The sequence below is a fragment of the Pseudorca crassidens genome, chromosome 5 (genome assembly GCF_039906515.1).
Source record: "Pseudorca crassidens isolate mPseCra1 chromosome 5, mPseCra1.hap1, whole genome shotgun sequence".
Classification (NCBI taxonomy): Eukaryota; Metazoa; Chordata; class Mammalia; order Artiodactyla; family Delphinidae; genus Pseudorca; species Pseudorca crassidens.
The window spans coordinates 136,206,418-136,231,036 of NC_090300.1; the positions used below are offsets into that span (position 1 = coordinate 136,206,418).

General features: G+C 44.2%; 1 protein-coding gene across 13 annotated transcripts in view; it reads right to left on the reverse strand.

Moving 5' to 3' along the window:
• LOC137225380 (uncharacterized) overlaps positions 1–24,619 on the reverse strand; it is a 132,457-nt gene that overhangs the window by 61,083 nt on the left and 46,755 nt on the right. Inside the window, exon 4 of one of the 13 annotated variants that reach the window (XM_067739334.1) lies at positions 9,734–10,891. The exons of the other annotated variants lie outside the window; for them this stretch is intronic. Coding sequence (XP_067595435.1) covers positions 10,873–10,891 — 19 coding nt within the window. The 3' untranslated portion in view covers positions 9,734–10,872. Of the gene's footprint in view, positions 1–9,733; positions 10,892–24,619 lie in introns of those variants that run through there. 13 annotated transcript variants of the gene reach the window in all.

Genomic DNA, 24,619 nt, shown 5'->3' on the forward strand with positions numbered 1-24,619 from the left:
GTGGGCTGCAGTAGCTGTGGCATGCGGGCTCAGTAGTTGTGGCTCACTGGCTCTACAGTGCAGGCTCAGTAGTTGTGGCACATGAGCCCAGTTGCTCTGCGGCATGTGAGATCTTCCCGGACCATGGCTCAAACCCGTGTCCCCTGCGTTGGCAGGCGGATTCTCAACCACTGCACCACCAAGGAAGTCCCAAAATATGTAGTTTTAAAAATTATTATTAAAAAATAACGATGAGGGGAATTACCTGGCAGTCCAGTGGTTAGGACTTTGCACTTTCACTGCTGAGGGTGAGGGTTCAATCCCCCTGGTCTGGGAACTAATCTCCCACAAGCTGCTCAGCCATAAATAAATAAATAAATAAATAAATAAATAAAACTAAGCAAAGAATAAGAAGTGGCTTAAAAAAAAGAGAAAGAAAGAATAGTGATGAGACTAGAATAACACTGGATGAAAAATATGGAAATCAGACTTTGCCTCACTATAACAAAGCACTTTCTCACGATGAAAATTGTCCAGAATTATATAGACTGTCTCCTAAGAGGATTTAAGAAAGACAAGGGACTTCCCTTGTGGCGCAGTGGTTAAGAATCCACCTGCCAATGCAGAGGACACACGTTCGAGCCCTGGTCCGGGAAGATCCCACATGCCTCAGAGTAACTAAGCCCGTGCGCCACAACTACTGAAGCCCGCGCACCTAGAGCCCAAGTACTGCAACAAAGAGTAGTCCCCACTCACCACAACTAGAGAAAGCCTGTGCACAGCAACTAAGACCCAATGCAGCCAAAAAAAAAAGACAACAGGATCACATGTAAACGATGTTGTCAAAGGTGGTCCTGTGCTGAAGGGAAGTTAGGGGAGGTGACTTCTAAGTAGGGTGGTCAGGTTTAGCAAATAAAAATAGAGGACACCAGTTACATTTGAATTTCAGATAAATAGTAAAGTAGTTTTTAGTGTATGTCCCACAGTAAGGACGTTATACACTGCGACATAGTTATACTAAGAAGTTTATTTACCATTTACCTGAAATTCAAATTTCACTGTTTGTCTTTCATTTTAGCTGGGAGCCCTATTTTTAACACCCCTAACTATTCTAATATGTTATTTTTATATAAGGGGGGGAGGGCTTATCCATGTTCAAATGTGTAAATTCAAAAGAAATTTTAGCATTCCTCTCTTGTCAAACCTAACTGATAGAATGAGTGATTAAGGTGAAGGACAGGGCAGGCTGGGTTAAATGGCAGCTTGAAGCATAGGGTTCTATCCTCAAAACTCAAAGAGAACTTGAGATTGGGAATTCAGACATCCATCACTGAGTATAATCTGCGTTGAGTCCATAATCATTTATCTTACTTTTTTTTCCTGTTTAATGCAAAGGTAATGCAGAGTTGAAAATAGAAAAACTGGAATTCACAGGAGAATCCCTATGGGTGGGGGTTGTCCTAGGAAGCATGAGAACATGAGGAATGAGGCTCTGTCGACACTCACGTTCTGCCTGCCCACATTCAGGAATGGAGTGAATTGTATTCAAGTTTTGTGTCTTAGGAGCTTTGACTCAGCCAGAGTGAGTCAGAGAGGCCTCCCTGTAGGAGTCAGCATCGAAGTTGAATCTGTAGGAGGGTTTCCCACTTCAAGAGGGGAAGAGGAAAGAGCTGGAGGAAAAACGGAGTTACAGACTGGGGGGTACTGAGACCTTGAGAAGACGTTATAATTACAACACCGGATGAGAGAGATGGAGAAGTGGGGCATGAGTTTGGAGAGGGTGGGGCCTTAGGGACCTTCAAAGAGACTTGGGTTTAGTCCTGTAGGCCCTGGGCTGCTGTTTATAAAGAGGTACATGAAGATGATGCCATCTACCAATCCATTCTCTTTTCAGCTGTCTTCCCAAGGGTGGTCCTTTACTCTCAAAAACATGAACACAAAGAACTGGAGGGTGCTAGAGCACCCACAAAGAAGAATCCCTCAAAATCCAGATCAACCCATGGAATCACTCTTTACGATGAGGAAAATGGCCTCAGAGAGAGGTCACAGAACTGGTCAGTGACGGAGTTGGGATCAGAGCCAGATCTCTTGACTCCTTTTCCAAATGGCCTCGTCAAGTAGGGAGGCAGCTTGTACAAATGGGGAGGGGCACATATTCCTTGTTGTATTCCAAGAAGGTACGTAGTCTAGGGTGTACCAATCTCTATAAAATGCAATGGTAATGGGACCTTCTGGAGTTGGGCAGTGGCCCTGTTCAAGCCATCCCCCAGGCATAATTGTAAGAACACGGTTTTGAGAGACTGACCCAGGTGGGTGATGTGGCTGTGAAAACATGGTTTATCCATATGCAGCCGGGTGGCTCACAGGGAGCCCAACCCCCAGATCCTGGGCTCTCTAACTCTGCTCTCGGGACGTCATTCCACTAATGAAAGCTCTGAGGGAGAGTCACATGCCCCTCAGAGGGTTTGTATGGTTAACGAGCCATCAAGTTTGCCAAAGCATTATCTCCCTGTGGCCCTACCGCCATTTTCCACGCTGCGGCCAACTCCTTTTCCCACTTCTCAACTCAGCCTTGTGGAAACTGAACACAGCAGTCAGCTCCAGGAGCCTCAGGGTTGCCATGGGTTACATGAATTCAAAGGGGAAGATGGAACCAAAACAGGCCCTTAAATACCAGCCCTCAAGTGGGAAGCTAAAAGGAGGGCTCCGATGCCTTAAAAGAAATCAGGTGACGTCATGACAAGGGAAGGATCCTGACGCAGCCACGAGCTGGATGGTTGCTGCCTGGAGCCGCGATGTGTCAACAACTGCTAAAAATATCCTCTCTACACGGCGCCTGCAAGTCATGGCAAATACTCAGGGACATGAGAGTGAATGTCTGAAACGGTAGACCTGTGCTAGCCAACCCGGTCCCTGCTGGCCACGCGTGGTCACAAGCACTTGAAATGGGGCTTGCCTGAATGAAGACGGGCTGTAAGGAAACTGGCTATAATGGGTGGGTAGGGGAATAAAGGTTGATACCTCACTTCATATATCAAAATTAACTCCTGAAAGATGAAAAAATTAAAAGCAAGGGCAAATACAGAAAACCTAGGTGACCTTCAGATGGCCCCTGAGTGTCTAAGAATATGAACGACAGAAGAAACCACCAAGAAAATGAGACCTTTTAAAAAAAAATTAAAAGCTTTTTTTTGACAAATATTAATTTTAAAAAGGAAAATAAATTATATTTATGCCAGATACTCTGCTAGGTACTTTCACAAACATTATTTTTGAAAAGTGTATTTTCATTTAGATATAATTGGGAATTCCCTGGCGGTCCAGTGGTTAGGACTCAGTGACTCCATGCTTTCACTGCTGGGGGCCTGGGTTCGACCCCCGGTGGAACCCGGGGGGTCCCGCAAGCTGCAGCAGTGTGGCAAAAAAAAGAAAAAAAAAGAAAAAGATATAATTGACACATAACATTGTGCAGATTTAAGGTAAACAAAGTGTTTATTCGATACATTTATATACTGCAATATTATTACCATCATATGTTAGCTAACACCTCTATCTTGTCACATAATTATTTTGTTTTTGTGGTGGGAATAATTAAGATCCACTCGCTTAGCAACTTGAAGCTTATAATACAGTATTGTTGGCTCTGATCACTCTGTTGTAGATTAGCTCTTCAGGACTTATTTATCTACTAGTTGTAAGTCTGTAAAAAGCTTTAGCTTTTAAAAAATCATAGACATAAATAAAATTTAAAACCACATAAAAATGGGAAATTATTTTCCATAAAGATTACATAAAATGTACACCCAAAATTGATAATATTGATAATATGCTAATACCCCGATAATAAAATGAGCAATTCTCAGAAGAAATAGAGATGGCTAATAAACATTAAAGTGTTCATTCTCACTAGTTATCAAAAGAAAGCAAATTAAAAGCACCATTAAAAGTTTTTAAATTAAATTACATAAAGGCAGGCTTCCCTGGTGGCGCAGTGGTTAAGAATCCGCCTGCCAATGCAGGGGACATGGGTTTGAGCCCTGGTCCGGGAAGATCCCACATGCCGTGGAGCAACTAATCCTGTGTGCCACAACTACTGAGCCCAAGCGCCACAACTACCGAAGCCCGCGAGCCTAGAGCCCGCGCTCTGCAACAAGAGAAGCTACCACAATGAGAAGCCCGCGCACTGCAACGAAGAGTAGCCCCCGCTCGCCGCAACTAGAGAAAGCCCGTGCACAGCAACAAAGACCTAACTCAGCCAAAAATAAATAAATAAATAAATAAATAAACAAACATATTAAAGAAATAAATTACATTAAGGCAAAATTTAAACACTGTTTACTACAATTCAACAAAGTTTTGTTTTTTGATGGTAATCATTCATAGCTGATGGGAATATAAACATGGAAAATTCTTCTGGAAAGCAGCTTGCAAAATACATCGTCCAAAAGATTCTAAGAATGTTCCACTCTTTGACCTGGGAATTCCACTTCTATGGAAATTAACAGACTAATTTATGTGCAAGGATGTCCATATGTTCACCGCCATCATGGCAAAATAACTGAAGCAGTTCAAAATATGCAAATACGCTATGGTACAATCATGGGGAAAAAAAAAAAAAAGGATGTACTGTAAGCATGAGATATACCCTGGATTTCAAAGACAGTATGAATAAAGAATGTAAAATATCACATTAATATTTTTAGATTGATTTCATACAGTAGTCAATATATTGTGTTAAATATTGCATTGCATAAAATATATTATTATATATTGAGTTAAATAAATCGGGTTTAAAAAAAGATATTAAAGTTAATTTCACCAGTCTCTATTTACATTGTTTTGTTATTGTTGTTTGTGTGTTTGTTTGTTTGTTTGGCCATGCTGTGCAGCTTGTGGGATCTTAGTTCCCTGACCAGGGATTGCACCCGGGCCCTGGTAGTGAAAGCACCAAGTCCTAACCACTGGACGACCAGGGAATTCCCTTTTTAGTTTTTTAATGTGTCTACTAGAAAAACTAAAATTATTATACATGTGTGTTTTGATTCATGCTCACATGTGTGGGTTGCATTACATTTCTATTGGATAGCACTGCTTCAGGGCAGTGGGTAAATCCTGCCAGAGACTTGTCCTAACTGCCTCTCCACACCAGTTTTTCCCTCCCACTCTTATCTTTCCCTTTCTTTCCTTTTCTACATTTTATACTCTTTCAACAAGAGACTACTTTTTATACTTTTTCAACAAGCTTACTTCTACTATTAGATGGGAAGAATAATAGCTAACATTTTTTAAAAGGCTCAATAAGTGCTGAGCACATTACCTTCATATGTCATATAATGCCCCCCCACCCCAAATATGCTATAAGGTAGGTATCATTATTGGCACAGAGAGGTTAAGCTACATGCCTAAGGTCACACAGCTAGTAAGTAGAGAAACTATGATTCAAACCCTAGGTAGCCTATCTTCCAAGCCCTTCTGTTCTACGTTGCATGCATGAGAGAAATGGGAAACTGGGAAATCTGAATAGAAAGCTCTTTGGAACAATTGACTGTGTTTCCCCATTTGCACTGCCAGCTAGCCCTGGGGGGAGATGTTGCTCAAGCTTAAAAGCTTTGTCAGCTTCTACCATGCATCCATCAGTACTATGGACAACACTGTGTCTTCCTAAAATTTGTATTTGAAGCCCTAACTCCCGATGTGGTGGCATCTGGAGGTGGGGCCTTTGGGAACTGATTAGATTTAGATGAGGTCATGAGAGGGTGGCGCCCCATGATGGGATTAGCGTCCTTATAAGAGATACAGGAGAGCTTGTTCTCTCTCTCCCCCATGTGAGCATGCAGCAAGAAGGCAGCTGTCTGCAAGCCAGGAAGAGGGCCCTCACCAAGAATCAAAACAGGATTCCAGCCTCCAGAACTGTGAGAAAATAAGTTTCTGTTGTTTAAGCCACCCCATCTATGTATTTTGTTACGGCAGCCCTAGAAGACTAAGATGATTGGACTCCTGAGTTGAGTCACTGCACCTGAGGCAGCACATCTTGTAAACTTCTTCTTCATTAGGGGCCTATTGAAGAGGCTTTTAGCCTTGGAAGATGTGAACAAGCAGGGAAGAATCAATAAAAGAGGATGTAGAGATAGTGGAAGAAGACAAAGGAATGACCTACCTGGGAGGGGACAGGAATGCCGGGCTGAAAATCAGTGAATATAGGGAGTTCCCTGGCGGTCCAGTGGTTAGGACTTGGCGTTGTCACTGCCGTGGCCCCGGGTTCAATCCCTGGTTGGGGAACTAAGATCCCGCAAGCCGCACAGTGCGGCCAAAAAAGTAAATAAATAAATACTGAATAAAAACCGTTGAACAGAAGGAGGTTAGAGCCACATTGCATCTGATAAAAGACCTTCAGGTTTTAAGGAAAATATGTAAAGTGAGTGAACAATAAAACAACCAGTATAGGGATGGTTGCAAGTTGGATTTGTAGAAAGAAAATTTACCTGTTGACATGGCAGGTCTACCACATCCAAGTGTCTGAAGCTGTGGACCCGAACCATGGTGCCTCCGCCAGTGGCAAAGCTGGCTGGTTGGTGATTATTAGGAAAAATATTTAAGTACCAAATGTGGCAAAGGATTCATTTTTTATACATTTTATGGTGGATTGCAATGTTATCCCAATAATGCGTCCCCTCTCCCCACTTGTGCTCTCAGTGTGCTTTAGAGTGAAGAAAAAAGTGTGGGATTAATATTAGTGCCATAGAACATCCCTGGAGCTCCCTCATCTGTGCCACAGCCTGTGAACTGGGACCCCAAAGGGAGCGCACTGTTCATGGGAACACATCTGTCCTCAGTTTCTTGGCAGAAATAAAATTTGAGAATAAATGGTTTAAAGGATGATAAAAGAGGATCAAGGAGCATCGAGGGGATCATGGCAGGTCTGATGATGGTTAGCTGGCCGCTAGAGGAGAGAAGTTGATATGCAAAGGGATTTTACTTTAGGGGTTTTGGTATCACAGTGCAATAATGTAGATAGAGTGCCTTGAACCCAGGTAGATTGGATTTAGATCTCAGAGCCAGCACTTAGAAACTTATGGCCCAGGGGAATCTGCGTGAAGTTTTTCCCACATCAACAACCAGCTCACTGGCATCAACTGTGCAACCAACAATTCAATTTAATGCTGATACTGTCTGCCTGGAGTTAAAGGGCTGATACCATTTACCTGCAAGCTAAAGGGCTCAGACTGCCCTCACTTCAGACCCAGCTGCAAATGGGGAGTCCAGGCTACCCACACTTCTGCCTGGCCAACTACAGACTTCGGGTTCTCATGGCCCCCCTCTCCAGATTTGGTAATTTGCTAGATTGACTCACAGAACTCAGGAAAACACTTAACTTATGTTTGCTGGTTTATTGTAAAGGATGCAAATGAACAGCCAGATGAAGAGGTACTAAGTCAGGAAGGGTCCAAGTGTGGAGCTGGAGCGTGTTACCCTCCTGACATGGGGATGCAATCTGGAAGTTCTCCAGATCTTGTGGTTCAAGAGTTTTTATTTTATTTTCCTTTGGCCGTGCCGCGCAGCATGTGGGATCTTTAGTTCCCTAGCTAAATATCGAACCCAAGCCCCCTGCAGTGGAAGCGCAGAGACTTAACCACTGGACCGCCAGGGAAGTCCCTCAAGAGTTTTTAACAGAGCTCTTCTCTCCCTGGAGAATGGGTGGCTAAAAACTTTACATGATTGGTCTTTCTGGTGACTGCCTTCTCGAAGCTAGCTAGAGGCCACAATGGGTCAGTCATTCGAATAAAAAAGAAACTCATATCACTTAGGAAATTCCAAGGGTTTTTGAAGTTCTGTGCCAAGAATGGGGATAAAGACCATATACAATATTTATTATTATACCACAGCTGGGAAGTCTCAATAGCTGGGGCCAGAATCATCTGAAGACTCATCACTCTCATGCCTAGTGTTGATACTGTCTGGGGGACCTCAGCTGGGGCTGTCAGTGGGATACCTCCATGAGGCCTCTTCATGTGTTTGGGCTTCCTTACAGCATGGCAAGTCCCAAGGGCAAATAACCCAAGAGAGGGAGCCCGGAGGAAACTGTATTGCCTTTTATAGACATGGAAGTCACATAGTGTCTCTTCTGCCTTTGCTGAGATTCAAGTTCACCTCTAGATGGTAAGAGGGTTAAAGTCTCATTGTAAGAAGAGCATGTGGGGGCTTCCCTGGTGGCGCAGTGGTTGAGAGTCCGCCTGCCGGTGCAGGGGGCATGGGTTCGCGCCCCGGTCCGGCAGGATCCCACATGCCGCGGAGCGGCTGGGCCCGTGAGCCATGGTTGCTGAGCCTGTGCGTCCGGAGCCTGTGTTCCACAATGGGAGAGGCCACAACAGTGAGAGGCCCGCGTACCGCAAAAAAAAAAAAAAAAAAGAAGAGCATGTGGAATGGGAGACATCGTTGAGGTTATCTTTGGAAAATTCCTCTGCCGCAACACTTCATTCACATAGAAGGTAACTCATACGCTATGATCCAGCCCACTCTTGGGCATATATCGGAACAAACCTATAATTCAAAAAAAGATATGCACCCCTATGTTCACAGCAGCACTATTCACAATAACCAAGACATGAAAACAACCTAAATGCCCATCGACAGATGAATGGTTAAAGAAGATACGGTACATATCTACACTGGAATACTACTCAGCCATAAAAGAATGAAATAATGCCATCTGCAGCAACATGGATGGACCTAGAGATTATCGTACTAAGTGAAGTAAGTCAGAAAGAGAAAGACAAATATACGATATCACTTACATGAGGAATCTAGAATATACACAAATGAACTTATCTGTAGAACAGAAACAGACTTATAGACATAGAGAACAGACTTGTGGTTCCCAAGGGGGAGGGGAGGGGGAGGAGGGGTGGAGTGGGAGTTTGGGGTGAGCAGATGAAAACTACTTTTTTAATTAATTATTTATTTTCAGCTGCATTAGGTCTTCATTGCTGGGTGCGAGCTTTCTCTCGTTGCAGCGAGGGGGGCTACCCTTCGTTGGGGTGCACGGTCTTCTCATTACCGTGGCTTCTCTTTCTTGTGGAGCATGGGCTCTAGGTGCACAGGCATCAGTAGTTGTGGCATGCGGGCTCAGTAGTTGTGGTGTGCAGGCTTCAGCAGCTGTGGCTCGAGGGCTCTAGAGCACAGACTCAGTAGTTGTGGTGCATGGGCTTAGTTGCTCCGCGGCATGTGGGATCTTCCTGGGCCAGGGCTCAAACCCGTGTCCCCTGCACTGGCAGGAGGATTCTTAACCACTGCGCTATCAGGGAAGTCCCCAAACTGTTATATACAGAATGGATAAACCGTAGAGTGCACAGAACTATATTCAATATCCTGTGGTAAACCATAAGAGAAAAAAGTATGAAAAACAATGTGTATATATATGTATAACTGAATCACTTTGCTGTACAGCAGAAATTAACACACCATTGTAAGTCAACTATACTTCAATAAAATAAATTTAAAAAAAAAATAGGTTACTCAGACTCAGAGGTTCAATGACTCTGTCATGTACTCAGAAATATATTTGGTCTTTGTCCATAGTTCCTGGCTCAGATTTCATAAGTCCCTGGAGTGGCTGCTCACCAGAAAGACTAAGTGATTAGAGGGCGAGGACTTTCAGCCTCACCCACCATCCTCCAGGGAGTGAAGGGGGGCTGGAGATTGCGTGCAATCACAGGCCAACGGCTTCATCAGTCAAGTCTACATAATTAAACGTCGATAAAAACTGTGGACATTGAGGCTGGGGAAAGCATCCAGGGTGGCGACCATCTCTATCTCCTCGGAGGGTGGTGCACCCTGACTCCATGGGGACAGAAGTTCCTGTGCTCAGGACCCACCCAGACCTCGCCCTGTGTACCTCTTCATCTGGTTGTTCATTTGTATCCTTTATAATAAAATAGTAATTGTCAATATAGCACTTTCCTGAGTTCGGTGAATAATTCTAATTAATTATCAAACCTGTGGGCATTGTGGGAAGCATCGAATTTGTAACTGGCTCAACAGAAGTGCAGGTGGGTTTATGGCTGGTGTCTGATGAAGTGGGGCCACTCTTGTGAAGCACTCTGCTCTCAACTTGTGGCGTCCGTGCTCACCCCAGGTAGTTAGTGTCAGAACTGAATTGTATTTTAGGACACCACTTGGTATCGGAGGATTGGTGCTGGAACATGTCAGCTAAGGCCCCAGACATCGTAGAACAAAGACAAGCTGTCCCCAGGCCGCTCTTTCCAAATTCTGACCCAGAGAATCTGCAAGCATAATAAAGTGGCTGTGGTTTCACGTCACTTACTTTGGGTTGGTTTATTTCACAGTCATAGATAAATGGACCCATGTGGTCCACCTTGAGAGTTGTTAAGGACCAGAAATAACATAAGGAAATCACCTCATTTGGGGCCTGACATAAAGCAGATGTCAGAAATGATAACTCTTTATTTTTCTTAAGATTTATTTATTAATTTATTTTTGGCTGTGTCAGGTCTTAGTTGAGGCACACAGGATCTTCGTTGAGGCATGCAGAATCTTCGTTGAGACATGCGGGGTCTTTTGTTGCGGCACGAGGGCTTCTCTCTAGTTGTGGCGTGAGGGCTTCTCTTCTAGTTGTGGCGTGCAGGCTCCAGGGTGCGTGGGCTCTGTAGTTGTGGTGCAAGGGCTTAGGTGCCCCGAGGCATGTGGGATCTTAGTTCCCTGACCAGGGATTGAACCCATGTCCCCGGCATTGGAAGGTGGATTCTTTACCACTGGACCACCACGAAGTCCCGGTAACTCATCATAATTTAAAATGTGAGAGGATTGTGGGAATTCCCTGGCGGTCCAGTGGTTGGGACTTGGTGCTCTCACTGCCAGGGTCCCAGGTTCGATCCCTCATCGGGAAACTAGGATCCTGTGGCCAATAAATAAATAAACAAACAAATAAATAAATAGTGAGAGGATTGTAACCAACTAGCTGTATTTTGCCCCATCAACCTTTACTCCTCTCCCCACTGTCCGCCACACTTCCAGGAAATCTCAGAGTCAACCCCGTGTAGCAGAGACCCTCCTCCCCAAGCTCCAATCACTTTCTTCTACCTGGAGGTGATGAGGATGTTTTTAGGTGCCAGTGTAGGGTCTGGAGCCAGCACCCTTTTGCAAGGCAAGCCCTTTTGCCAGCCTTTTTCATCTTTTGCCTTTTGGAAGCCAAGGTTCGTTTTGATCTGGGGTTGACCCTAAGACTATTCGGCCAGGCGTTCTGTGTACCCAGGCTCAACAGAGTCCTGCAAAGTTTGGGCGGGGGCGGGGGGTGGGGGGCAGTGGGGAGCAGGTGAGGAATCTGCTCAGCCTCTGTTGGGAACGTAAATGGCTTATCTGTGAGCTCCCTCTGCCCTCTGTTTGCCACAGCCAGTGGAATCCTGCCATGGACTCACATCATTCCTCTCCGTGTTCTGACTTGCCAAGGATGCAGAACAAATGCAGGTTCTCCACCCACTCTTTGGGGCTATTAGGTAGACAAGGCCCCACCCACTCACTCTATTGTGTCTCCTGCCAAGCAGCTCTCCCTCCCTCCCTCTGACGTTTTTTCTCTTTAAGTTGAATTGTGAATCAGATGCAGTAACAAGGAGACCTGGATTCCAAGATCAAACAAACCAAAGCAAAGTTCGTAACCATGGAAATGAACCTTTGCATTAGATGATCACTGCCTTCAGATGAATAAAGCCCAGGAGCTTCCTCTGATGTTCCTGCTTACAGCCGTTGTGGGAAAGTTATCTAGTGTGCCTTATGGCTCGGCAAGTTATGTTAGGGCTGGACTCGGCAGAAGAAAAGCCAGGCACTGCCCCATGTTCTACGATGCGCGCTGAAATGCTGAAAGGTATTCTGGACTGGGAATATTGTGCTGCTCCGCAGTTCAAGTCAATACACTTTCATGTGTGCCCACCAGGGGTCAGCACTTAGTAAGCACTTGCCATGAGCCACGCACAGTGCTGAATATCTGCACTAAATAATTTTTTTCCTCAAAACCACCACATGGGGTAGATATTCTTATGGTTCCCATTCTACAGATGAGCAAATAGAGGCTTAGGGGGGTTAATATCCAGGGTCATAGAGCCAAAACAAGGCAAAGCTGGGATTTGCACCCAGTCTGTCCAATATGAAAGTCTAGCCTCCCAATTACCAACCTGTACCATATCCTCTGCTATAAACGCCAGGCACTGGCCCTGCTGCCTGGGGTACACAGAAAATAAAACCCATTACACTCCATGGACCTTTACTGAGACCCTATTCCATATGATGGACTGTGTCACGTGCTATGGAGAATAAAAACTAAGACATAAGAAGATAGCTCATTGCGTAGTAAAGAAAGGAACAGCAGGGCTTCCCTGGTGGCGCAGTGGTTGAGAGTCCGCCTGCCGATGCAGGGGACACGGGTTCGTGCCCCGGTCCGGGAAGATCCCACATGCCGCGGAGCGGCTGGGCCCGTGAGCCATGGCCGCTGAGCCTGCGCATCCGGAGCCTGTGCTCCGCAACGGGAGAGGCCACAACGGTGAGAAGCCCGCGTACCGTAAAAAAAAAAAGATGTTTTAAAAAAATGTAATGATAACTCCCCACCCTCGCCTTCACAGAGCTCTCAGGTGGTCAGCTGCTAGCCTTCGGAACGTCCCCTTAGCGTGAACGTCCATGCCGAAGGACCGCTGAAGGTCTAGTTGTGTCCCACAAAAGGCTACGTTGGATCCTGACAAGCATGGAGGGAAGACGATGTGGAGAGACACAGAGAGAAGATGGCCATCTACAAGCGGAGGACAGAGCCACGGAGCAGCTGCTCCCTCACGGCCCTCAGGAGGAACCAACGCTGCTGACATCTTGATTTTGGACTTCTAGCCTCCAGAACCATAAGGCCAATAAACTTCTGCTGTTGAAGCCACAAAATTTATGGTGCTCTGTTATGGTGGCTCTAGCAAATCAACACAGATTTTGGCACGGGTGAATGTGACGTTATTTGGAAATGCAGTCTTTGCCTGTGTGATTCAGATATAAATTAAGGGAATTCCCTGGTGGTCCAGTGATTAGGACTCATTGCTTTCACTGCCAGGGGCCCAGGTCAGGGAACTAAGATTCCACAAGCTGCAGGCCAAAAAAAGAAAAGATGTAAATTAAGACGAGGTCATAGTAGAGTGGGGTTGATCCTTAACCCAATATGACTGATGTCCTCGTGAGAAGAACAGAAGAAACACAGAGATGGAAACACATAGTAGGAAGACAGTATGTGGCAGTGGGGGCAGAGATTGGAATTATGTAGCTAAAAGCCTAGGAACATCAAGCATTTCTGGCAACTACCGTAAGCTACGAGAGAGACATGGAACAGAGTTTCCTTTGAGCCTCCAAGAAGGAATCAACTCTGTCAAATGACACCTTGATTTTGGACTTCTGGCCTCCAGATCTGCAAGAGAATAAATGTTTGTTGTTTGAATCCACCTAGTTTGTGGTACTTTGTTATGGCAGCCCAGTTCACCATGGTTCCTGGTTTTGTGAAAAGAAAGTAATCTTTCCTTGACCTTGTGTTTCCTTCTTCCTGTGTCTCTTCAAGGACCTCCTAATCGCTCATCCAAGCTTTGGTCTTTCCAGCCCTGCTTTGAAGACCTCCCCACCCTTGTCCCCTCCTGCTCTAGGGCTGCATCGCCTCCGAGTCATTCACACGCACCTCTCTCTGCCTCCCCAAGCCCTGGGAATGCACTCGGCCCTCTGCTCTTTTGTTGGTTCTCCCTGCCCCCATCTCGATTAATTATATGCAGCAAAAAGATTGACTCTGGGGCTTCCCTGGTGGCGCAGTGGTTGAGAGTCCGCCTGCCAATGCAGGGGACGCGGGTTCGTGCCCCGGTCCGGGAAGATCCCACATGCCGCGGAGCGGCTGGGCCCGTAAGCCATGGCCGCTGAGCCTGCGCATCCGGAGCCTGTGCTCCGCAACGGGAGAGGCCACAACAGTGAGAGGCCCGTGTACCGCAAAAAAAAAAAAAAAAAAAAGATTGACTCTGCCCAAGGGAGGGGTGGAGAGAGAGTGAAAGCTGGAGACGTGGGATGAGACCAGATGTTGAGCAGGAAGCAGGTCTCATATGATCTGCTAAGGAGTTTCAGCCTCATAAAAGGGGATGCAGAGCTCCTGAAGGCTTTGAAGCAGGAGAGTTCCTTTGTTTGCACATACTTATTGAATGCTTGCTGTATGCTAGGTACTGTGCAAGATGCAGGAGAAATGTACCAGGCAGGAACGCTTTCCTTCAAGTGGCAAAACACCTGACTGGCAGTGACTTAAACCACAAGTACATGTATTGTTCATCTAACAAGGACACTGGTGTCTTCAAGGATCCAGGTTTTTTCAACTTTTCTCATGTTTGTTGCCTCGTGGTCTTGAATGGTGACACCACTGACCAAGATAGGTGTTATGGGCTGAATTGTGTCCCCTCAACATTCATAGGCCAGAGTTCTAACCCCTAGCGCCTCCGAATGTGACTGTCTATGGAGAAGGAGCCTTGAAAGAGGCGATTAAGGTAAAATGAAGTCATATGTGTGGGCCCTGATCCAAGATAACTCGTGTCCTTATAAGAAGAGGAGATTAGGACACACAGACACACCGAGAAGCAGCAGGGATGCATGTATACAAAAGAAAGACCACGTGAGGACACAGCAAGGCGGCCATCTACAAGCCAAGGAGAGAGACTTCAGAAGAAACCAAACCTGCCGCCACCTTGATCTCGGACTTTAGCCTCCAGAACTGTGAGAAAATAAGTTTCTGTAGTTGAAGGCATCCAGTCTGTGGCAGCCCCAGCAAACTAATACAACATGGGATACGGGGGAAGAAGAGGCTGGGGGTGGGCGGGAGGGAGGAGAGCCGGGTCTCCACACACTGATTCAAGCTGCCCCCTCACACAGGAGTGCCCTCCTGTCCCCCACCAGCCAGGCTCAGCCAAGTCCCCTCAGGCCCCCAAGTCACACCGTATCCTCTTAGAGACCTCAGTCTCCCTGGGACTCGTATTTTAGGGCAGAAGGTTCCCCCCAGCCCCCCCTCGACCATGAACTGCTTGTTTGGTTTTGAACATTTCACGTGGTTGTTTGAAGGGAGAAAGATTTGCTGTTCCTTCTTTTACTACGTGATGAATTATCTTCTTGTGTTGTCATCCTTTTTCATTCACCAGGGCACCTGCACATAGCGCCTCACACAGAATAGAGTTTCAGTCTCTGTTAAAGGTCTCTGGCGTGTAACAGAATAAAGTGTGAAATGGGGAACCTAGTAAAGTGCAGAAGATACTGTAGGGTCACCAACGGCTTTGCGATAAAATAGCTCAGTCTCTGAGGGAATCCTGAGAGATCTGGGGTGGCCCACATTCCTCACCCCTCTGTGCAGGGCATTTATCAGGAGAGTAGGCAAGGGGTGTGTGTGTGTGTGTGCGTGCGTGTGTGTGTGTGTGCAATGAGGCTGTCAGCGGGGATGTGGGGGGACAGATGGCCGGCCTGGGGTGGAGGCTGATTTCTCTCCCCCTCCTTCAGGGCCCTTGCAGGTTTCCAGGTGCGAGACTGGCTGAAATAGGCTGAGAAACACTAGGATTTTTTTGTTTATTTTTTTAACGACACCAAGGTTAAGCAGTGGGCCTTGAGGAGAAGAAAAATTGGCATTTCAATGCTTATGAGTAAGACGAGAGAAGCAGAGATCAGCTAACACCACGGATGACACCTGGATTTAAGAAGGCGTTAAAGGAAAAATTACTCCAATGAGGAGCCACAGGGGAGACAGATGGGGTTCAACTCCAAGCACAACAGGGACAAAGGGGGGATTTATAGCCAAGGAGCAGGGTGACCAGGCCAGTGCGTGGAAAATTACTGAGAGGAAACATCAGGGTAGAGGGATCCTTGCTAAACTGACTGAACAGCGTTCTTGCTAAAGGCAGGGCGAGGACTTACACATGAAAGTTTGGAGATGAGGAAATTGATCAGATATCAAGGGTGAGGGATTCTCTTTAAAGTGACGTAGTAGAAGTGAAGTGAGTCAGAAAGAGAAAGACAAATACCATATGATATCACTTATATGTGGAATCAAAAATAGGACATAAATGAACTTATCTATGAAACAGAAGCAGACACACATAGACACGGAGAACAGACTGGTGGTTGCCAGGGGGAGGGATGGAGTGGGAGGCTGGGGTCAGCAGATGTAAGCTATTATATATAGAATGGACAAACAACAAGGTCCTACTGTGCAGCACAGGGAACTATATTCACTATCCTGTGATAAACCATAATGGAAAAGAATATTAAAAAAAGAATATATATATGTATGTGTATATATATGTGTGTGTATATATATATGTGTGTGTGTTTATATATATATAAAACCAAATCACTTTGCTGTACAGCAGAAATTAACACAACACTGTAAATCAACTATACTTCAATTAAACAAATAAATACAGTTACTTAGTAGGATTCTTGCTAAAACTGAGGGGCTGGGGGGGGCCCAAGGTGAACGCCTAGTCGAGAAGAGAGCATCTTGTCAACACAGCCCCACTGAGAAGCACATAAAACACAGGGTGGGAACTGGAGGGCTAAATATGGGTAGAATGCAAATATAAACAGTGTTGTGTAATATCTGTAACTATGTATAATATTTTATACATTATTTATAGATGAAGTTTTACATATACTGTAATATTTGTAACAATTATTTTTCTTTTCTCTACGTAGATTTGATAGAGGAGAGCTCAGCAGAAACCGTATTTAAATTTTCAATCTCTTATTTCCTGAGAAGTTAACATTTTGAAGAATACTGATGAAATCTCATGATACCACATCCATGATTTAGACAGTTTGGGCCCAAAATTTTCTGAAAGATTATACAACTATGGTTGTGAAATCAATCTCATTAATCTTTGATAAACTGTGGCGAAAGAAAGAAGCACTAAAAGGTCAGATTTGGGCAAAGTTTTTCCCAGTTATCCATACAGTCTGGTTCCATTCCTAGAACACTCAATAGTTCAACAATGTGACTTAGGAATACACAGAAAATTGCTGGAACTATGAAGAAAACAGGGGACTAAATTCCACTAAAGCCAGAAAAGAGGTTCCCCAAGGGGAAGGAGGGGATTCCTCTTGGGAGAGACACATAGTGGGTTTCTGGGATTCTCCTGACATTCAGCTTACTGATTGTGGGTAGTTCCAGGAATTTTCGATCTGTAGTTATTTATCAATCAGTATTTATATTTTATGCCCTTTTCTGTACGTGTATTATACCACACACTTAAAAGTTTAAAAAAAGTTTATCTTAATTTTCAAGAAAGGAAAAATTAAAGAGGAGGCTTTCAGAAATTACATACCAAAATAATTCCTGAAAAAAAATTCTAGAACAAGTAACTGAGGACGTGGAAAGAAAGTGGTGATGCTAGGAGCTTGCACTGGTTCTTTTAGAACAAGCTGAGCCCGAAACATCTGAATTTTGTCTTTGTATGGAGTTACTAGACTAGTGGGTCATAGATTGTAGAAAGCATTCGACAAGATCTTTCATGATACCCTTGTGGACCACACAGAAATGTGGGTAGGACCAAAGAAAGCTTATCTGAAGGATACTGAGGTTGGCTTGCTGTGGATGCAAATGTTTTGATACTTTCCGGGTAGAGAGGTGAGTTCTAAGCAGTGTTATGCCACTAAATGCTTAACAACTGGCTTTCTGAGGGAAAAAGTCCTGATTTGTAGTGTTTGCCAATTTCTGTGGTGTAAATACTCCCACTGTGACTTATTTCAAGTCTGTGTTTGACAACCAACTTGCAAAATTTTTGAAAATGTTGCTGGCCAATCTAAGCTGGCTTCACTACACTGCTGGGTCTATGTCTTCTCTTTTGGATCTAGACAGGTTTGATTAAGATGTAGAAAACAAAATTACGGTTACTGGGGGGTGGGGAGGCGGGGGGGAGGGATAAATTGGGAGACTGGGATAGAAATATACACACTACTATATATAAAATAGATAACTAATAAGGACCTACTACTGTATAGCACAGGGAACTCTTCTCAGTACTCTGTAGTGATCTCTAAGGGAAAAGAATCTAAAAAAGAGTGGATATAGGTATATGTATAACTGATACACTTTGCTGTACAGCAGAAAGTAATGCAATATTGTAAATGAACTATACTCTGAAAAAAAAAAAAGGAGTCCAATGCAAGTGACTCTCTGGAATTGCAAACCCTAGTCATAAAGGCTGCGCAATTTCTGCTCTGATGCTGGAACACTCTCTGGGAACACCTTCTGGGAGCTCCGAGCTGCCATGTAAGAAGTTTGACCACTTGAGAGCGCCATGCTGGAAAGGCCACGTGTAGAATCCCCCAGCTGAACTCAGCCTCCCAGCCATCCCCACCGACATGCCAGATATGTGAGAGAAGCTGTTTTGGACTCTTTGCACAGACTCAGCTACCAAGTGACCCCCATCAGTATCACCCAGCTGAGCCCCACCCAAATGCCTGACTTCCAGTCATGAGATTTAATAAAATGCTTGCTTTAAGCCACGACGTTTTGGGGTAGTTGTTCTGCAGCAATAGATCATTGAAATACTTCCCACACCCATTTCCACCCCTTTCTCGACTTGAGGCTGGACAGTGGGACACTAATTCCCAGCCTCCCTTGCATCTAAATGGCCACGTGAGAGTTCTGGTCAAGGAGATGTAGGCAGAAACCCCTGAAGAGGTTTTCACTTCCTGAATTAAAAAGGCAAACGCTTAAGAGGAGAAGACTCTGTGCCATGCCTCATTCTTCCCAGCGGGAATGTGGATATGATGGTTTGAGATTCTGCAGCTATCCTGTGTCAGGAGGACAAAGCTGGCCTGTAAAGAGAGTGGGAAAGGGAGAGAGAAGGGCAGAAGTCCTTTATCTGCCTCTGGATCTTTCATTACGTGGAAAAAGGAAAACTTACTTGCTTAAGCCATTGTTTGTGGGGATTTTTGTTATTCACAGCTGGAAGCAATTCCAATGGACGTACTTTAAAGAATGCAATTTGTAGCATGCTGGATGATTAAAACCAAAGAAGCTTAATCAGAGCTGGTTTCATGACTGTGTGATCTGTGTAGTCTTGCAGAGTTTCACACTCAGAAGGGCCCACACTTTGTTTAGTGCTCTCTGGTCTCTGTCTCGAAACTCTAAAGTTTTGAACAAGAGGCCATGTATTTTCATTTTGCACTGGACCCCACAAATTATGTAGCCAGTCCTGGGTTTAATGAGTCAGTATGACCCTAAATGACATTTGTGAATGGTCTGTCCTCAAACCTGGCCACGTAGAAGAGAACATAGAAGACATTATCAAAGTTGTAAATAGCACAACATTTGATAGATTATCAATTAGTTAGATGACAGATTTAATATTTAAAAGGAAATCTAAACTGTCACAAAGCCCAAATCAGGAAGATGACATTTATCAAGAGATAAATGAGAGATAAATGAGAAGCCTGTATTCAGAATTTTTTTTTTTAAATCCACAGGTCAGAGCTGTATATCTGGAAGGAACTCTGCTATAGGGACAGGGAATCAGGGCTGTGCCACTGCTGCTACTGTGTGTCTTAAGTGAATCATCACTTCTTTGGATCATGATATCTTTATTTGCATGGTAAGGGGTTTAGCTGGGTAACACCGGATTAATCTAATTACTGGGTTTGGTAATCTTTTGCCATATAGTGATATTTAGTAACAGCATTTCATCTGGAAAGGAGCCATGTACACATCTCCTTTAAGCCAGGTGAGTTGGTGAGGATTGGTACCCACTGGCCTCACACACAGCGTATACCACACACATACACGTATATATTTATATAATAAATATAAATATTATATGTGTGTTTAATAGTTATAAATGAAATTATCATATATATAGTTATGGATCATTTGATCTTCATCCCATTTTATTGTAGTCACCCAGAACAGACCACATTATCCAAGAAGGGTTTGTAAATAATAAACTTCCAATGAGAAAAACTGATGATGTAACATTTTATGAACATTTCCCAAAACAATAAAACAGAATCCAGGTGTCCCAGGCCTGAACCACTGTTATCAAAACAGAACTTGCCTCCTCGTCGTACTGCAAGGATTAAATGAGGCGATCCAAGCAAAGTGCTCGGTGAGTTTTTACAACATATTTATTCTTCACCTAGTCACAGCCAAAACTACAGGCTAAACTCCTCTTAGGCACCAAAGATGTGAAATTCCAAGGAAACCAAATCAGCTAGAGCTAGATGTTGACGCTGCCCATCTTTGAGGGGGAAAAAACATGAAGAAGCCAAAGTGGGAGAGAAGGAAAGAGCTGCAAACGTTGTTTCCATTTCACCCTAATCTACTGCTGAGGACAAAATGGAATTTTCCCCAAATCAATGAGTCAGCAATCAACTTGGTCACCAAGACAACTGTGAGGTGGTGGTGCCACCTGCTGGTCACAATGCAACAATTCTGTGACAATTGAAGCTGGATTTCTTGGCGGGGGGCGGTAAGGAGGAAATTAATGATTAATGTTTTCTTTGTATTCTTGTACAACCTATCTTTTCCAGAACTTGTGTGCTCAGAAGGTAGTATTAACAGTGTTCGAAACTGTAACATACAAGGCAAATTCTGAAGCCCACAAATGCCTGATTTTGCACTTACCCATGTGATAACTAGGGAAAATACAGAAACCTTCTTTGCATAAGACAGTGTGGTTGAAAGAAAATGGAGTTAGTCACCTGAGTTCAAGCCAATTCCAGTTCATTGGCTTGCTGGGTGCTGTCAGGTGAATGACTTAACTGCTCTTAGCTTTCCTCTGATATAAAAACTGAACTATTAATAGGATCTTTGAATGGGGTCTGGCTTCACCCCGGGGTGATGGCGTGTCTTGATAACTTTCCAAAGGAAGAGACAGTTTCCAGAGCCTCAACTTCCATTTACTATCTTTTCCAAGGTTGGTCCACCTGACAACTAGGGTGGATGCAGCGCCAAGCTGGTTTTCAGTCTCCCTCCCTCTTTATAATTAATCTTCTCCCACTTTACAGAGGAAGCGTCCCTGTCACCCACCCTCAGTCTCACTAAAGTGTCCCGTCCTTCGGCACATTTTTGGTGTTCTGGGGCACCCAACAAAAGGGAAATGGCAGTATCTCTGTGGACGCAAGAGAAGTGACTGAGGACTGAGTCACGAGTCCTGATGAATCAGGTCGTTTCTCATGCATTGTTTGAAACAAAATTACAGGAGGACCTAATTGAATTGCCCATTAATACAGCGTTAAAATGAAATTTGATGAAAGATGACTAAATGATTTCTGGCATAGTATGCTGAAGAAATTTAAAGAATTGAAAGACATGGCCGTAACAAAACTCCTTCCAGACCATCTTCTGATTTATGTGAAGCCAGCCAGTTTCTCTGAGCATGTATCTTTTTAAAAAAAAAAAGTACTAGAGGGAATTTCCTGGCAGTCTAGTGGTTAGGACACTGTGCTTTCACCATTGTGGGCCCAGGTTCAATCCCTGGTCGGGGAACTAAGATCCTGCAAGCCAGGCCGCACAGCCAAAAAAATGAATGAATGAATGAATGAATAAACAAAATTAAAAAAATAAAAAGTATGAGATAATTATAGATTTACAGGAGGTTGCAAAGATAATACAGAGGTCCGACATACCCTTCAACCAGCTTCCCTCAATGGTTAATCTTCTGTAGCTGCAGTATAATATCAAAGCCAGGAAACTGATACCGGTGCAGTGTGTGTGTGAATAGCTTTTACCATTTTATCACGTGTGTAGGTTCACAGAACCACCACTACAATCAAAGTATAGAACTATGCCATCGCCACAAAGACCTTCCTGGCGCTGCTCCTTTATTCTCACATCCACCCCTCCCCCCCACCATCGCTACCCCCTGGTGACCACTAATTTGTTCTCTGTCTCTGAATATTGACCTTTCAAGAGTGTTATATAAATGGCATCATACAGTATCTGACTTTTTGAGATTGGCTTTTTTGAGTCATAATGCCCTTGAAATTCATCCAAGTTGTTCCATGAATCAATTTTTTTTTATTGCTGAGTAGTTTTCCACAGTAGTTTTCTATATGAAAAGTGGGGATAGAGTTGATGCCAAAGCCTGCTTCATTCTAGCACTAAGTTATTTTTGTTACCAGCAAGACAAACTCAGTGTCACCAAAAAATCATCCATCTCATTAAGATACATATTTCTAATAAAGTTACTTTTTATGTTTTATAATTGTCAGTATATTTGTTGTTTTAATTGATTGTATACTACTGATCACTGTAATTGTACAGTAATACAAATGAAAGAAAATTTAAACCTTACAGCCTTATGATCATAGGAAATTGAAAATATGTAGATGTATACAATTTTGTTGGAGAGAAATGATGGGTGATCAACAAAAGCTCTTCTAACATATATTTGGGTAGAACTCCATAGATACGTGGAACAGAAACACAAGTTGAAGGAGGAAAGGAATGATGCGAAATTTCTGACCGTTAAAAGGGTTTGTTCACTATTTTGTAAATGGATCATGATGGGCATTAAATCACTGGGGTATTAAGGTGCCACAACATGCATTTAAAAGTGATCTGAGATTTAAAAAAAGTGATCTGAGAGATTTTATTTGTTTGTTTGTTTGCGGTAAGAACACTTATCATGAGATCTACCCTCTTAACAAATTTTTATGTGTACAACACAGAACAGTTAACCATAAGCACAATGTTGCAGGGCAGGCAGATCTCCAGGATGTATTCATCTTGCGTAAGTAGAACTTCATAACTGAAAAAGTGATGTACGAGTTTTATTTGAAAATGTCAATACCTACAGTATGGGAGTAATTACGTCCTTTGCAGCAACTTAAACTTATCGTGAAGAATGATTTTTTAAATGTTAGAACTAAAAAGCATATGGGGGAACACCACTTTTTGAAAATTCTTCCGTGACATATGTGGTGTTCATTCACTACCGTTCTTAAGTGATTTTGGCAAAGCGATTTTGAAAATTTATGAGGTAATGAAATGAATGTAACATGAACGGGGTGGCCCTGTTACGTAAGAGTGTTCCCATAAATGTTCATTGGTATCCTGTTAAGAAATCAATCCATGCTAGTCAGGATAATTTCAGTGAGAGTAAACAAAATCTGACTCACACTGGATTAAGCAGAAAAGAGAATTTATTGGCCTAAAACTAAAAGGGTGGGATGGCTGGATCCATATGCTTGCTTGGTAACAGGAATCCATGTCTCTCTAGGTGTTCTGGCTCTACTTTCTTCCCTGATGGTTTTGCTTGGGGGCAGGTTTTCCTCACGGTGGCAAGATGGCTGCAGGTAGCCCTGGACTCCCATCCTCCCAAATAAGCAACCCCGGTGGGAAGAAAACTTCTCTTTCCCAATAGGTTCAGTGAAATGACAGGAATTGAGTTTTACTGGCCTGGCATGGATCATGTGCCCATCCCTGAGCCCATGACTGTGGACATAGAAATGGAATGCCCTGATTGGCAAGGTCTGGGTCATGTGCCCATCTCTGAACCTGGGGAATGGGTCAGCCCCACTCAATCCACAGTCAGGGAGAGTGAAGGAGTTGAGGAAGATCAGAATTCTACCAGAAGAGAGTATGGACAAGAGAGGAGCCAGAATGATAGAAGGCTGTTGTATCACCTGCCAGCCAGCAGGAATTCGCTGAGTTGTAGGGGTTACAGAAATATAAAAGTCATAGATCTATGTTCATTATTAATGGATGTGCTCTGAACTTACTAATATCAGTAAAATGCTCAGAATAGTGTCTAGTACAAAGCAAGTACAGGTTAACTAGCGTCCTAGGTCAGGTTCCTCAGCAGCAGAGCCTGAGAGGGATTCTTGTTCTAGGATTTACTGGGGGGGTGGCTCTCAGGGGAAGGGGATGAGGACAGTAGGATGGGGTAGGAAGACAGTAGACTAAGCAAAGATGCGGTTGTAGCTGGAGACTAACTTCACGTTGATCCCACAGGAAGCTCTGGCATGAGCGGCTCCACAGAGCTGGTTCCACTTAGAGCAGGGGGGCTGGCCTTGTGTCTGCCTGTTCAGGGGGTCACCAGCTGTGGGCTGCAGGGGTGGGCTGAGGGAGCATAGCTCCCCAGGCCCTGTGCCCTGTGCACTTCTCTGGAGAAGGGGTAGCTGTGATCCGTGATCAACACAGCACGACTGACTGACCTAGTCAAGGGAATCTGGGCAGGAGGTCAGCAGCATCTGTACAGTTCCCGTCTTTATTTTTACTGAGGGCACAGAAATAAAGATAAATAATGACGAGGTCCTGTATTCCATATAGGAAGTTCATTTCCACTTGGGCAAAATGAAAGGAGAAATAGTTCTCCCACGGAGCACTCCTGACCATCAAGGCAGAGCGGCCTCAGAGAGAGAGAGCTCAGCAGGCCAGTTAGAGGGCCCGGAGAAGGTTCTGGAAAAAAAAAAATGGAACTTGAGCTGTCACTCCAAGGGTAGGGAAAGCTCTGGATAATAGAGAAGAGAGAAGAAAAGATGGGTGACAGGGTCAGCGCTTTCCCGCAGTTTATACTTAATTGGTGGAACTCTGACAGGAGATGGACGGGGGCCAAGGGCGTCCATTTATATGAGGGAGTCCAGGGAGTAGAAAGGA